General features: G+C 53.4%; 3 protein-coding genes across 26 annotated transcripts in view; 1 reads left to right on the top strand and 2 right to left on the bottom strand.

Annotated features, from left to right (window-relative positions):
• The first annotated feature begins 598 nt into the window (after positions 1-598).
• LOC117066759 (calphotin-like) lies at positions 599-5,189 on the top strand. Of its 16 annotated transcripts, XM_033182395.1 has the most exons (5): positions 599-1,075; positions 1,154-1,216; positions 1,295-1,606; positions 1,798-2,100; positions 2,179-5,189. In XM_033182395.1, the coding sequence occupies exons 1-5, from the start codon at positions 731-733 to the stop codon at positions 2,218-2,220; spliced, it is 1,065 nt and encodes a 354-aa protein (XP_033038286.1). In that variant the 5' UTR covers positions 599-730; the 3' UTR covers positions 2,221-5,189. The 16 variants fall into 16 exon arrangements, with proteins under 16 accessions (XP_033038286.1, XP_033038278.1, XP_033038281.1 ...); XM_033182387.1 differs by having other exon boundaries at positions 599-748; positions 788-1,606; XM_033182390.1 differs by having other exon boundaries at positions 1,154-1,606.
• Positions 5,190-6,495: 1,306 nt separating this feature from the next.
• The window catches only part of TNRC6C (trinucleotide repeat containing adaptor 6C), a 156,731-nt gene continuing 151,293 nt past the window's right edge, over positions 6,496-11,933 (bottom strand). For 5 of the 9 annotated variants that reach the window (XM_033182348.1, XM_033182345.1, XM_033182347.1 and 2 more), the window contains 3 exons: positions 11,414-11,484; positions 10,404-10,543; positions 7,909-9,467 (listed from right to left, as the gene is read on the bottom strand). In XM_033182348.1, the coding sequence (XP_033038239.1) occupies positions 9,107-9,467; positions 10,404-10,543; positions 11,414-11,484 (572 nt within the window). In that variant the 3' untranslated portion in view covers positions 7,909-9,106. Of the gene's footprint in view, positions 9,468-10,403; positions 10,544-11,413; positions 11,485-11,933 lie in introns of all 9 variants that reach the window. The other 4 variants (XM_033182343.1, XM_033182342.1, XM_033182341.1 and 1 more) reach the window with 3 other exon arrangements.
• Positions 7,439-8,524, bottom strand: LOC117066760. The gene is given in 3 exon segments (XM_033182400.1): positions 7,439-8,297; positions 8,300-8,322; positions 8,324-8,524. Coding segments are annotated over 3 exon segments (483 nt in total). The 5' UTR covers positions 8,488-8,524; the 3' UTR covers positions 7,439-8,001.

The raw sequence follows: 11,933 nt of genomic DNA, 5'->3' as shown, positions 1-11,933 counted from the left end.
GCTTGTCCCCTGGGGCTCTGTGCCTGTGACTGGAGCCTGAGCACCGTGCCCAGGGCCTGTCCCGCTGTCCTGGGGCAAGCTCCAGGCGCCGTCCTGGGTCAGGGGAACCTCAGCTGGTGTGGGGGCGCCCTCTGCTGGCCAAGCCCCAGATGGCAGGAACTGGACCGTGCCAGGGCTTGATCCGTTCCCTGCCTTTGACCAGCCCGAACCTGCGCCCAGAAGGCGTTTACACCACACAAGTGAGCCCAGCAGGCAAGGATCGCGACCAGAGCGATGCGCCAACCATCACTGGAGCAGGAGGCACATTTAGAGAGGGACTTGGAGGGGAGACATATCAGTTGCAAATGAGCTGTGGGGACAGTTGCCTCCCAGGCATAGGCAGCCAGCACCTGGGCTTGGAGGCGAACAGGGCTTGGTGAGGCGGGGCTGGCCCCCTGCTTCTGGCTGCCCCCCTGCTTCTGGCTGCCCCCCTGCTTCTGGCTGCCCCCCTGCTTCTGGCTGCCCCCCTGCTTCTGGCTGCCCCCCTGCTTCTGGCTGCCCCCCTGCTTCTGGCTGCCCCCCTGCTTCTGGCTGCCCCCCTGCTTCTGGCTGCCCCCCTGCTTCTGGCTGCCAGCAGTTGGCTGGGGCGTGGTGACCCTGAGTCTGACTGGGCTGAGTTTGAGGAGCCCGTGGGATACCGAAAACCCTAGGCTGTGGGGGGTGGGCACAGGAATTCGGGGACCAACCCATCATGACCCCAGTGCTCCAGGCCTGTGGGGACCAGACTGTCACTGCCCAAGTGCTCCAGGCCTGCGGGGACCAGCCCATCACGGCCCCAGTGCTCCAGGCCTGCGGGGACCAGGCCGTCACGACCCCAGTGCTCCAGGCCTGCAGGGACCAGGCCGTCACAACCCCAGTGCTCCAGGCCTGCGGGGACCAGGCCGTCACGACACCAGTGCTCCAGGCCTGCGGGGACCAGGCCGTCACGACCCCACTGCTCCAGGCCTGCGGGGACCAGGCCGTCACGACCCCACTGCTCCAGGCCTGCGGGGACCAGGCCGTCACGACCCCACTGCTCCAGGCCTGCGGGGACCAGGCCGTCACGACACCAGTGCTCCAGGCCTGCGGGGACCAGCCTGTCACAGCCCAAGTGCTCCAGGCCTACGGGGACCAGCCTGTCACGGCCCCAGTGCTCCAGGTCTGCGGGGACCAGCCTGTCACGGCCCCAGTGCTCCAGGTCTGCGGGGACCAGCTTGTCACAGCCCGAGTGCTCCAGCCCTGCGGGGACCAGCCTGTCACAGCCCGAGTGCTCCAGGCCTACGGGGACCAGCCTGTCACGGCCCCAGTGCTCCAGGTCTGCGGGGACCAGGTCGTCACAGCCCCAGTGCTCCAGGCCTGCAGGGACCAGGCCATCGTGACCCCACTGCTCCAGGCCTGCGGGGACCAGCCTGTCACAGCCCGAGTGCTCCAGGCCTGCGGGGACCAGCCTGTCACAGCCCGAGTGCTCCAGGCCTGCGGGGACCAGCCTGTCACAGCCCGAGTGCTCCAGGCCTACGGGGACCAGCCTGTCACGGCCCCAGTGCTCCAGGTCTGCGGGGACCAGGCCGTCACAGCCCCAGTGCTCCAGGCCTGCAGGGACCAGGCCATCGTGACCCCACTGCTCCAGGCCTGCGGGGACCAGCCTGTCACAGCCTGAGTGCTCCAGCCTGTCACAGCCCGAGTGCTCCAGCCCTGCAGGGACTAGCCTGTCACAGCCCCAGTGCAGCCCCAGTGCTCCAGGCCTGCGGGGACGAGGCCGTCACGACCCCGGTGCTCCAGGCCTGCGGGGACGAGGCCGTCACGGCCCCGGTGCTCCAGGCCTGCGGGGACCAGCCCGTCACGGCCCCGGTGCTCCAGGCCTGCGGGGACCAGCCCGTCACGGCCCCGGTGCTCCAGGCCTGCGGGGACCAGCCCGTCACGGCCCCGGTGCTCCAGGCCTGCGGGGACCAGCCCGTCACGGCCCCGGTGCTCCAGGCCTGCGGGGACGAGGCCGTCACTGCCCCGGTGCTCCAGGCCTGCGGGGACCAGGCCGTCACGGCCCCGGTGCTCCAGGCCTGCGGGGACCAGCCCGTCACGGCCCCGGTGCTCCAGGCCTGCGGGGACGAGGCCGTCACTGCCCCGGTGCTCCAGGCCTGCGGGGACCAGGCCGTCACGGCCCAGGGTTCATGTCTGCAGGAGCTGCGCTTCGGATTGGGGGAATGAGCCCGGGTGGGGAAACAGTTGGAGAGTGATGGGCCCAGAAAAGGGTCAGACCCAGGTGGAGATGCCACTGGCTATTAGCAGACCGCGCACTGGGTCTAGCCCACCCGGTTCCGTGGGGATGCTCCTGTGCTTTGCAGACATCTGGGTGCTGCCACCGGAGCCCCACAGAGTTGGCCATCTGGGTGGATCTGAGCCAAGTGGTGCTTCTGGACCTCAGCAAGTAGCTGGTGCTGATTCTGGGCGGCCGCCGGTGGCAGCGTCTTCAGGTGTGAACGCTGGTGGGTGAAGCATGGGCAGTCCAGAAAGTGACTGATGGTCCAGAGTGACTGACCTAGGGTATCCGGCCCCCATCGGTGCAGACGCCATCCTCCAAACCATCACGGTCCCTCTGGCTGGGGACGTATGCCTGCCACCGCTGGCTTGACAACATGATCATTGCTTGTGACCTGTTGAGCCCATCTTGCCAGCCTCACAAAGCACAGTACCAGCTGCGTATGGCAGGGAAGTGGAAGAACTTGCCCCAGATATTTCTGGAGAATCACCGTGTGTGCTAGTCAGTCGTTTGTGTCAACCAGGCCAGGCTGTGGGGCCCAGTGATCTCATCAACAGGAGCCGAGGTGTTGCTGCAATCGTGTGCTGCTGGAATGTGGTGAACAACTACAGTCGATTACACCTAAAGATCATCCTTGAGAATGTGGGTGGGCCTCATCCCATCAGCTGAAAGCTTCAAGAGCAAAAACCCAGGTTTCCCACAGAGGGAGTTCTGCCTCGAGACGGCAGCGTCCACTCCCACTGGATGTCCAGCCTGAGGCCCTACGGCTGGGTGAGCCTGTCCTCTCTATCTCCTACTGGTTCTGTCTGTGGCCCCACCTTGTGGCCACAGACCCTCCAGCGAGGACTTCCTGTGTTTCTTCGGAGCAGCCCTTGTGTGCCGGAGGCCTGGGCTTCAGCGTGTCCTTGGGTGCCCTGGGCATGTTCTGTGACCTCCCAGCTCCTCGCCTCATGGGGCTGCTGTACACAGCACAGTTTGTATGCTGTGTACCATGCCTGGCACCCGTTTGAGGTGTTTGCCCGACGAGAACAGCCTAAGACCTGGAAACTGCAAACTTGTTCGAGTGGATGGGAAGCTGGTGCTATTTCAGGCTGAATGACAAAAAACTCTGCGATGCCACTGCTTCTCAGCCTTGGCTGCACAACAGAACCCACTGGGGAGGTTTTAAAAACGTTGGTACTTGCTGAGGCGGTGGCGCGTGTCTGTAATTGCAGCTGCTCCAGAGGCTGAGGTGGAGGATTGCTTGAGCCCAAGAGTTTCGGTTTATTTGCTTTTTGAGAGAGTCTTGCTCTGTTGCCCAGACTGGAGTGCAGTTGCACGATCTTGGCTCACTGCCTCAGCCTCCCAGGTAGCTGGGATTACAGACGCATGCCACCACACAGGGCTGATCTTTGTATTTTTAGGATGGGGTTTTACCGTGGTCAGGCTGGTCTCCATCTCCTGACCTCAAGTGATCTGCCTGCCTCGGCCTCCTGAAGTGCTGGGATTACAGGTGTGAACCACTGCACCTGCTGAGCCCGGGTGTTTTGAATCCAGCATGGACAACAGCAAGACCCTGTCTCAACACAAACAAAAAAAACACTGGTGCCTGAGGCCCACCCCCAGAGATTCTGTTTTTGAGTTGATTTGGATGTGAATTATCTTTAAAATTTTGGATGTTTTTTTTTTTTTTTTTTCGGGGGGTTGGACAGAGTTTCACTCTTGTTGCCCAGGCTGGAGTGCAATGGGACAATCTTGGCTCACCGCAACCTCCGCCTCCTGGCTTCAAGCGATTCTCCTGTCTCAGCTTCCCGAGTAGCTGGGACCACAGGCGCCCACCACCACACCCAGCTAATTTTTTGTATTTTTAGTAGAGTCGGGGTTTCACTGTGTTAGCCAGGATGGTCTCAAATCTCCTGACCTCGTGATCTGCCCGCCTTGGCCTCCCAAAGTGCTGGGATTCCAGGCGTGAGCCACTGCGCCTGGCATGATGTGAATTATCTTAAAAATTTCAGATAATTCTAACATGGGCCAAGGCTGAGAACCCCTGGTTTGGGCCTAAGTACCAGGTTGTCACAAATGCCCGTGGGCTTGGGGGCTTCGGAAATGTGCTTCTGCTTTTTTGAGATGGGGTCTTGCTCTGTTGCCCATCCTGGAGTACAGTGGCACGATCACAGCTCACTGTAGCCTCGACCTCCTGGGCTCAGGTGATCCTCCCACCTCAGCCTCCCGAGTGTCTGCGTCTGGTTTTCATGACGCCCTGGGGGCCAGGCATACTACACTTGCTGCTGTTCGGGGCCAGTCCTGCACTAGGAGCCCGTCAGCCACAGCTCCGCTGAGCACTGGTGTGCAGAGCTAAGCAGCTTTGTTTCCATCTGGATCCTGCGCAGGTTTTCTTGGTCCATCCGTAGACACCGTACTCATGCAGAGGATCTTCTTGGGATGCCCCACTGTCTCCGTTTTCCCCCTTCACTGCACACACACTCAGTCGAGGCACACCATAACGCCTCTGCGTCTGCTGGCTTCTCCCCCATCGGAACAGCCTTCTTGGCATGCCACACTGCTAGCTGCCTTCAGCCTTTAGCGTTCTGCCATGATGTTGCCAATATAGTTAAAAAAAAAAAAAAAGGCTGGGCACAGTGGCTCATGGCTCATGCCTGTATTCCCAGCAGTTCGAGACCAGCCTGGGCAACATGGTGAAACCCCATCTCTACAAAAATAAAAAATGAAATGAGCTGAGTGGGGTGGTGCATGCATGCTTGTGGTCCCAGCTACTTGGGAGGCTGAGGTGGAAAGATCGCTTGAGCTCAGCCTTGAGGTCAAGGTTGCAGTGAGCTAAGATTACATCACTGCACCCCAGCCTGGGAGACGGAGACTCTGTATTAAACACACAAACCACAAAGGGCAGGTCTGAACCTGTCATTAAAAAAAAAAAAAATTAATAAACCTAACAAATATCCACAGATGCAGGTGAAGAACCTGTTTTCTTCAAGCCTCCTTCCCACCCATGGGTGGAGATGGTGCCCTGGAAGCCCACAAGGTCTTTGTGTGGGGTCCCTACATGGGGCTTTAGCTAACACTGCTCCCCGTCTGTCCCCCAAGTTGCCAGTCTGTCAAAATCCAACCTGGTCTCCCAGGGCAGATGTCACCTCCTCCGTGAAGCCTGCCACATCCTTTGCATGCCCTTGGGCGCTGACCTTGTTCTCCCAGCGCACAGGCATGGGTGCGGTTTGCTCCATCGTAACGCAGGCACAGAAGGAACTCTCGCTGAGGCTCCACGCAGAGCTGAGGGTTGCCGCTTCCAGGTTCAGGTGCATCTTGAGTTTCATTCCCAGTTTCCTTTTCTGGTCTTTAATTTCTTTTCCGGATTAGGTCCCACTCAGTGCTTTCCTTCTCAATTTCCAAAAGAGGATGGTCAGAGCCAGCAGCACGCCGCCTTCCCCATGTTGGGGGGGGGGGCAGCCTGTGGCAGGGTGCGGGTCCCATCTCTTTGAAGGAATTGACTCAAAGTGGGCAGGTCCACCTTTGACCTTTCCCCAGGCAGTGGAGACAGAAAAAAAGACCTTTGCTTAGTGTGAGTGAGGGGCCACCGGGTGCTTGGTTTGTCTTCAGAGGCCTGTCTGTAACACCAATGCCGCACCGGTGGCACTGACTGGACACCCTGAAGGCCATGGCCAGTGTCCTAGGAAGGGACTCAGTTTCTAGCTATGCCAACTGAGATTCTAGGGTGAGGCTGGTGCTGCTTCCGAAGTTCCCCTGTGCTCAAAGTGCTCGGTGAAAGTTAGCGAAGGTGATTTTACAAAAATAAATGCATAAAATGTCTAGGAAATAAAAAAATCCTCATTCTTCTTCTCTTTGAATATTTTTTAAGCCCAAACTGGACCCTAGGCAAAAGTGAGTGGCACTCCTCTGCCAGGACTCCAGGCGGGCCTCAGCCTCTTCTTGCTGCCATCCCAAACAGAAGTTACCAGATGAACAGACTCGGATGGGCTGCGGGGGTGGAGAGCTAGAAAGCTTGGTTGTGCCTCTCAACGATTAAGATTTCAATATTTACAGCAAAACCACAAAGCAAATGATAGAATAAAGCAAAACAACAGGAAGTCTGAGTTCACTCATGAGAGAGGTACGTATTTGAGCTCTGAGGAAATTACAGAGGGAATGCACGCAGCGGGACAGCTCTCCCCATTGCAGCGTACAAAGTAGACATCCATAGTATCTGTTTTGAAAAATGAAAAACACATTACTTTGAACAGCCAAGAAAAAAATTGCAATTTATTAAGATTCAATAAAGCGTTGTACTTTCGAAAGCAACTTTCGATGCATGTTCTTCAACAATCACATTCTATGAGGAAAACATTAAGAGCCACAAACTTGTTTTTTAATCTCAGAGTTACAGACATACTAAGTTCAAAATAAAAGGTCAAAAAAAAAAAAAACCAAAACAAAACAAACAAAAACAAAAAAAAGCCTCAAACAAACCCAACAAAACCCAAAAACAAACAAACATATTCTTGACTTCCATCCCCAATTTTAAAACAACAGGAGTTTTTCTACAACTCAATGCTCGCCGGCAGCACGGGAAGTGGCATGTCGGGCGCACATACGCACACGCACGCTCACACGCACACATATTGGATATACATACGCAGGTGTGTATGTCCATCAAATATATAGAACGCATGTAATGGCAATGAGATGCAGTCACTCTGAGGAAGGTTGGTTTTGCTAAATATCCTACTAAACTTGAGAAAAAAAGTCTTGAACCCAGTTTGTGCATAGTTCATGATCCTCTATAAAACCAGCTTTTGTGGATCTGCAATCTTGCAGGACTTTTTTTTTTTGTATTTTTTTGTTTTGATAAAACCATTAAAAAGCTAATTAAAAAAAATGTAATGCACAAGTTTCCTGATCAAGCAGGCAGGGAGCACAATGTTCATATATATATATTTTAAAACATACTTGAGGGTATGTTATTCCATTGTCTTTCTTCCTTGCAAAACAATCAAAACATTGATCATTTTTAAAACATAAAGCAATTTTTAATATATAAAGCACTCTTCAAACATCTATTTCTTTTGAGTCCATTATTTGGTAAATATGTAACTGCTACACATTAGAGATTAGGTATTTTTCTTCTTTGTGTTTTTTTTTTCCTCTTTTTCTTTTTTTTTCATTTTTTTGTCTTTTTTTTTTTTTTTTTTTTTAAATAACATCTTCAGTGCTAGGAGTTGGGTTTAAAAATACATGAAATGGTGTGGAGCTGCCCTCGGGAGCCCTGGCTTTCCTGAGAGCGCGTCCGGCATGTGCAAGACAGTGGCCACAACGCCTGTCACCTTGACGAAGGGGCGAAAGCAATCGACAGAGTCCACGACGATGGCCGAGGGAACAGCACTGTCCCGTCCAGAGCTCTGAAGGAGCGCATCTGCATTCTGAAAATAGGTTTCTTTACGACGGAAGTCTTTTTTTTTTTTTTTTAATTCCTTTTTAAATTTTTAAAATTTTAAAGTCTGAAGGAGAAAAAAAGGTCTGTAAACAGGTGGGAGCCCAAACCCCAGGCTCCCCCAAAAGCAGTCACAACCCACGCCCAAGTGCTTGTTTCTGTTCCTTCCACGGAACCATCCATTCTTTACAAGTATCTATGGCCACAGTTCAACAAGTTTTTTTTTTCTCTTTAACTTTATATTCCAAATGGAAAAATGGTGCAATACTCTGGTAATAATTTTCTTGCATTAGTCCACAATAAAAAGCTGCTAAAGGTAGGTATACATATTATTTCTCCAGAGATATACACTGTACTTTTTAAACGCAGTCACAGAGTCCTTGAGTAAACATTTACACATGAATTGTCGCCAGCCCTGTCCTAGGAATTCTCTGTAATGTATAGGATTAGCTAAAGGAAGGGCGAGGACACTCAGTGCAAAGTTAGAAGCTAATAATAACAAACGTTTGACCAATGCGCCAAAAAAAAAAAAAGCATATACTGAATACAAGGGAAAACCCACAGTTAAATCCTCACACGCTTTCAAACACACACACAAAGAAAATGCACGCCGTGCAGGAGCACGCGCCACACACGCACACACACTTGTTTCAACACGCACACATACACACACGGAGGCTATGAACTTAGAAATTTTTCCTAGAGCCTGTTTCTGTGTACTGATGTCAACCTGGAAGTGTAGAATTAGAAAGTGTTCACATTTCACTATTGGCCTGCTGGATTCAAGTATTTGCATGTTTGATATGTCTTTTTTTAACTTTTAAAAAATATTTTTTGGGATAAAAAAATGACATGAAAAAGTAATGAAACAAGGGTAATGTGCATAGGCGGATCCAGGGGAACAGAGAGCAGATCGCAGCCCACGCCTTCCGCTCAGCTCCCACCGCGGAGCCGCTCTGCGCCCGGCGGTCCACACCAGACTCTGCCCTGATTACCGGCCGCCTCTGGTAATGTGCATAATCGTCACAGGCTCATTTTAAATAGGCTTCACATCTCCCTCCCTCCCCCACAGATAAAATAACCCTTTCCAGCCCACAATCTGAAAAGTGCCCTTCATGATAGAACTATTCTAAGCAGCTTTTATACTTTAAAAAAAAAAAAAAAAAACAAAATGACAACACACTATACAAACATAAGAAACACAAAATAAAAAGCTACGAGGAACATCCTGTCATTAGCATGTGACGCTGACCCACCGCAGCCCGCACTGTTTTGCGAACAGTTCGCAAGGACTGCGGCCAAGGTTCGTCTTCAGTCCTGGACAGAGGTACTCAAAAGGGTGGCCGCTGCTGGGTTCCAGCGGGTCTGTGGGGCCGCCCAGCTGGGAGGGGTCGGCTCTCCTGATGCTGATGCTCCTACAGGGACTCCCCGCTGAGTAGGTCCCCAGGCAGCAGGGTGGTCAGAGGGGTGGGGCTGCCGATCACCCTGCTGTCGTCGGCGCTGGGCGGGCCCCACAGGCTGCTGGAGTACTGGGGCACCCCACCCCAGAGCAGCTCACTGCTCCCCTTGCCACCCAGGCATGGGGCATTCCAGTGGCCAGCGTCGCTGCGCACCAGGCCATGGGAGCTGCCCGCTGTGCTGAGCCGCGGCTGGCTGGACGCGCTACTGGACTGCCAGCTGGAGGTGGGTGGCAGCGCCTGGCCTTGGGCTAAGAAGCGATTCACTTCTTCTTCGCCAGCGAACTCGGCCAGGATGGTAGTGTTTCCCAGGACGCACCTGCAACAGCAAGATGGGGCACGTGAGCAGGGCCACCCCAAGGCCTGCTAAGTTCGTGGCACTGGCTTTCTGTCTCTGTATTGGGAAAGGCTACTGGAAGCCATCGTGTGGCTTTTGTTTTGCCACTGCTATTTCCAAACCCAGACTGTGAAGGTTTTACTCAGTTCAGACTTCTAGCAGCAACGCCGTACTGGTACACAGAGTACATCTTCAAGTGCATGAATACACCATTAAATGTGGGCTCATTTAGGGTCAGTGTCATTTGCATCCTGGGCTAAAAACAGGAATGACTAATTTCTAGGTTCCATGTCTTAAGTGATGTTACTGATCAGGTCTACTCATACTTCTATCAAAAGCGACCTCTCGTTAGGGTGAAGGGTTGGCTGTGAGGACCGCTGCTGGGCCCTGTGTAGGAATGTGTCACAGGGAGAGGGGAGTAGACACAGCAGCTCAGCAGCAGAAAAAACCAATAATAAGTCTCAAGATACCTGTGAGGAACCGACCTGTGTCACCTTCCCCCAATTCCTTGGCTGAAGTCCTAACCCCCAGTACCTCCCCATGTGACTGTGTTTGGAGATGGGGTCTTTAAAGAGGTCATTAAGTTAGTTACATGAGGTCACATGGGTGGGCCCTAGTCCAACATGACTGGTGTCCTTATAAGGAGAGATCAGGGCACCGACATGCACAAAGAGACGACCATGTAAGAACAGAGGGAGAGGGCAGCTGTCTACAGCCAAGGAGAGAGGCCTCAGGAGAAACCAGCCCTGCCCACACCTTCATCTTGGGTGTCAGACCTCCGGCCTCCAGAAGTGGGAGGGTGGCCAGCCTGTGGAATGCTGCTATGGCGGCTCAGGACACCCCTACAACACCCCTAACCTAATGCTCTGGGGGATGTGGAGCTACTTGGAGCGCTGAGGTGGCTGTGAGGAAACATACATGTGCAGAGACTTCTGGGCCTTGGCAGCCTCCTCCTTGGAGCTATACCGGACCACGGCATTGCCTTGAGTCAGATTCAGGTGGAATGTGATGAGAGGCCCATGTTGCAAACACAATGTCCGCAGTGTAGAACCATCAATCTGACAGAGGAAGCACAGGAGCACGAATGAGCTTTCTTCTGATTTCTTTCACTACAGCCCTCCAAAGAAAAAACATGAAACTGGATACACTAAACACTAGGAAAATGTTTTTCTTTAAAAGGCTTTAATAATATGTGATTTTACAATGTTAACATTCTGTATCTCTGTGGCCAAATGTGTAACTAAAATCTTGGATGTTTCAGTTATATTTTATGAGTTAGGCTAATCAGAGGAAGGAGAAAAACCCCATTTTGAGTTCAGCTCTCCTTTCACCAGAGCACGTCACACAGAGCCCCTGGTTTGCAAAAGGCACCTGGGTCCAGCTGCTCACAACAGACTTGGGAGATGTGTAGGTGGGTGTGGCCTGGGTCCCGGGAAGGGACTGGCTAGACCCACAGTCTGATGTGGCCAAACCACTCTTTTAAAAAATGTTATAAAAATACACACATGGGGTCTTGCTATGTTGCCCAGGCTGGTCTCCAACTCTTGGGCTCAGGTGATCCCTGGCCTCAACCTCCCAAAGTGCTGGGATTACAGGCGTGAGCTACTGCGACCGGCCAGGCCCAACCAGTCTTGAATGGGTAGTTGTAAGATAAACAATTCTTTTTACAGAGCACACTTTTCCAGCCTCTAGTGGGTAAACAAACAATTCACCAAGAACATAGTTACAAGAGGCCCCTGGGCCCCATCTGCTGCTGCTGCTGGAGCCAAGCCTGGCACTTGCTCATCTCCTCCCGTGCAGCATCATCTCTGGACCCTGACCCAGAACCCCCCACTATCCCACCCCACCAGACAGCCTCATCTGCATCCAGAGCCAAGAGGGAACCCTCCTTGGATCACGCTCAGCGACACAGGGGCACCATACTGCACCTGGGGAGTGAGGTTTCGAAGAACGAGCCAGCTGCTGGTTCTTCCCGAGGCGTCGGTGCTCCAGGCAGAACCTGCAACAAGAGGGGAGAACCTGGTAGACAAGGCCCCGTGCCAGCGGACAGTGTGGCCTCCCACCTCTTACTGTGCTGAAGTGTGGGACAGCACGGGCCATCACCACATGATCTAGGACAGCCTTTCTCAGCCTGGGAGGTCCATGCTTTCTTTGGTAAACTAAAACCTCACAGTCCCTGCAGACCCCCTTCCCACTTCCCCGTGGTGACTCTGACTTCTTGGATTTTCCTGCCAGCCCAGGAGACCCATGTTTTCCCATCTGTGCCAGGAGAGACAAGGGTGATGAGAGGCCTGACAATCTCCAGGAAAGCTCTGGTCTCCACCTCTGCCTGTCCCCAGACCTGGTGTGGACTCAGTGCTCCCAGGTTCTTCTGGTTAATACAACAGAGCAAATCCCTAAAGGCTGCTGCTAAAAGGCAGAAACTGTTACTTTCAAACTATCTGATAT

The sequence above is a fragment of the Trachypithecus francoisi genome, unplaced genomic scaffold, assembly GCF_009764315.1.
Source record: "Trachypithecus francoisi isolate TF-2019V2 unplaced genomic scaffold, Tfra_2.0 Lachesis_group20, whole genome shotgun sequence".
NCBI classification, from domain to species: Eukaryota; Metazoa; Chordata; class Mammalia; order Primates; family Cercopithecidae; genus Trachypithecus; species Trachypithecus francoisi.
The sequence above is the reverse complement of the archived record's forward strand: the minus strand, read 5'-3'. Positions and strand labels throughout refer to the sequence as shown.

Bases quoted from the DNA above. Each gene is read 5' to 3' on its own strand.
- LOC117066759 (XM_033182383.1), top strand. From the start codon at position 731: ATGACCCCAGTGCTCCAGGCCTGTGGGGACCAGACTGTCACTGCCCAA. The intron at 1,583-1,773 runs GCCGTCACAGCC...TGCGGGGACGAG, and splicing joins TCCAGGTCTGCGGGGACCAG to GCCGTCACGACCCCGGTGCT. The intron at 2,101-2,178 runs GTGCTCCAGGCC...GTCACGGCCCAG, and splicing joins ACCAGCCCGTCACGGCCCCG to GGTTCATGTCTGCAGGAGCT.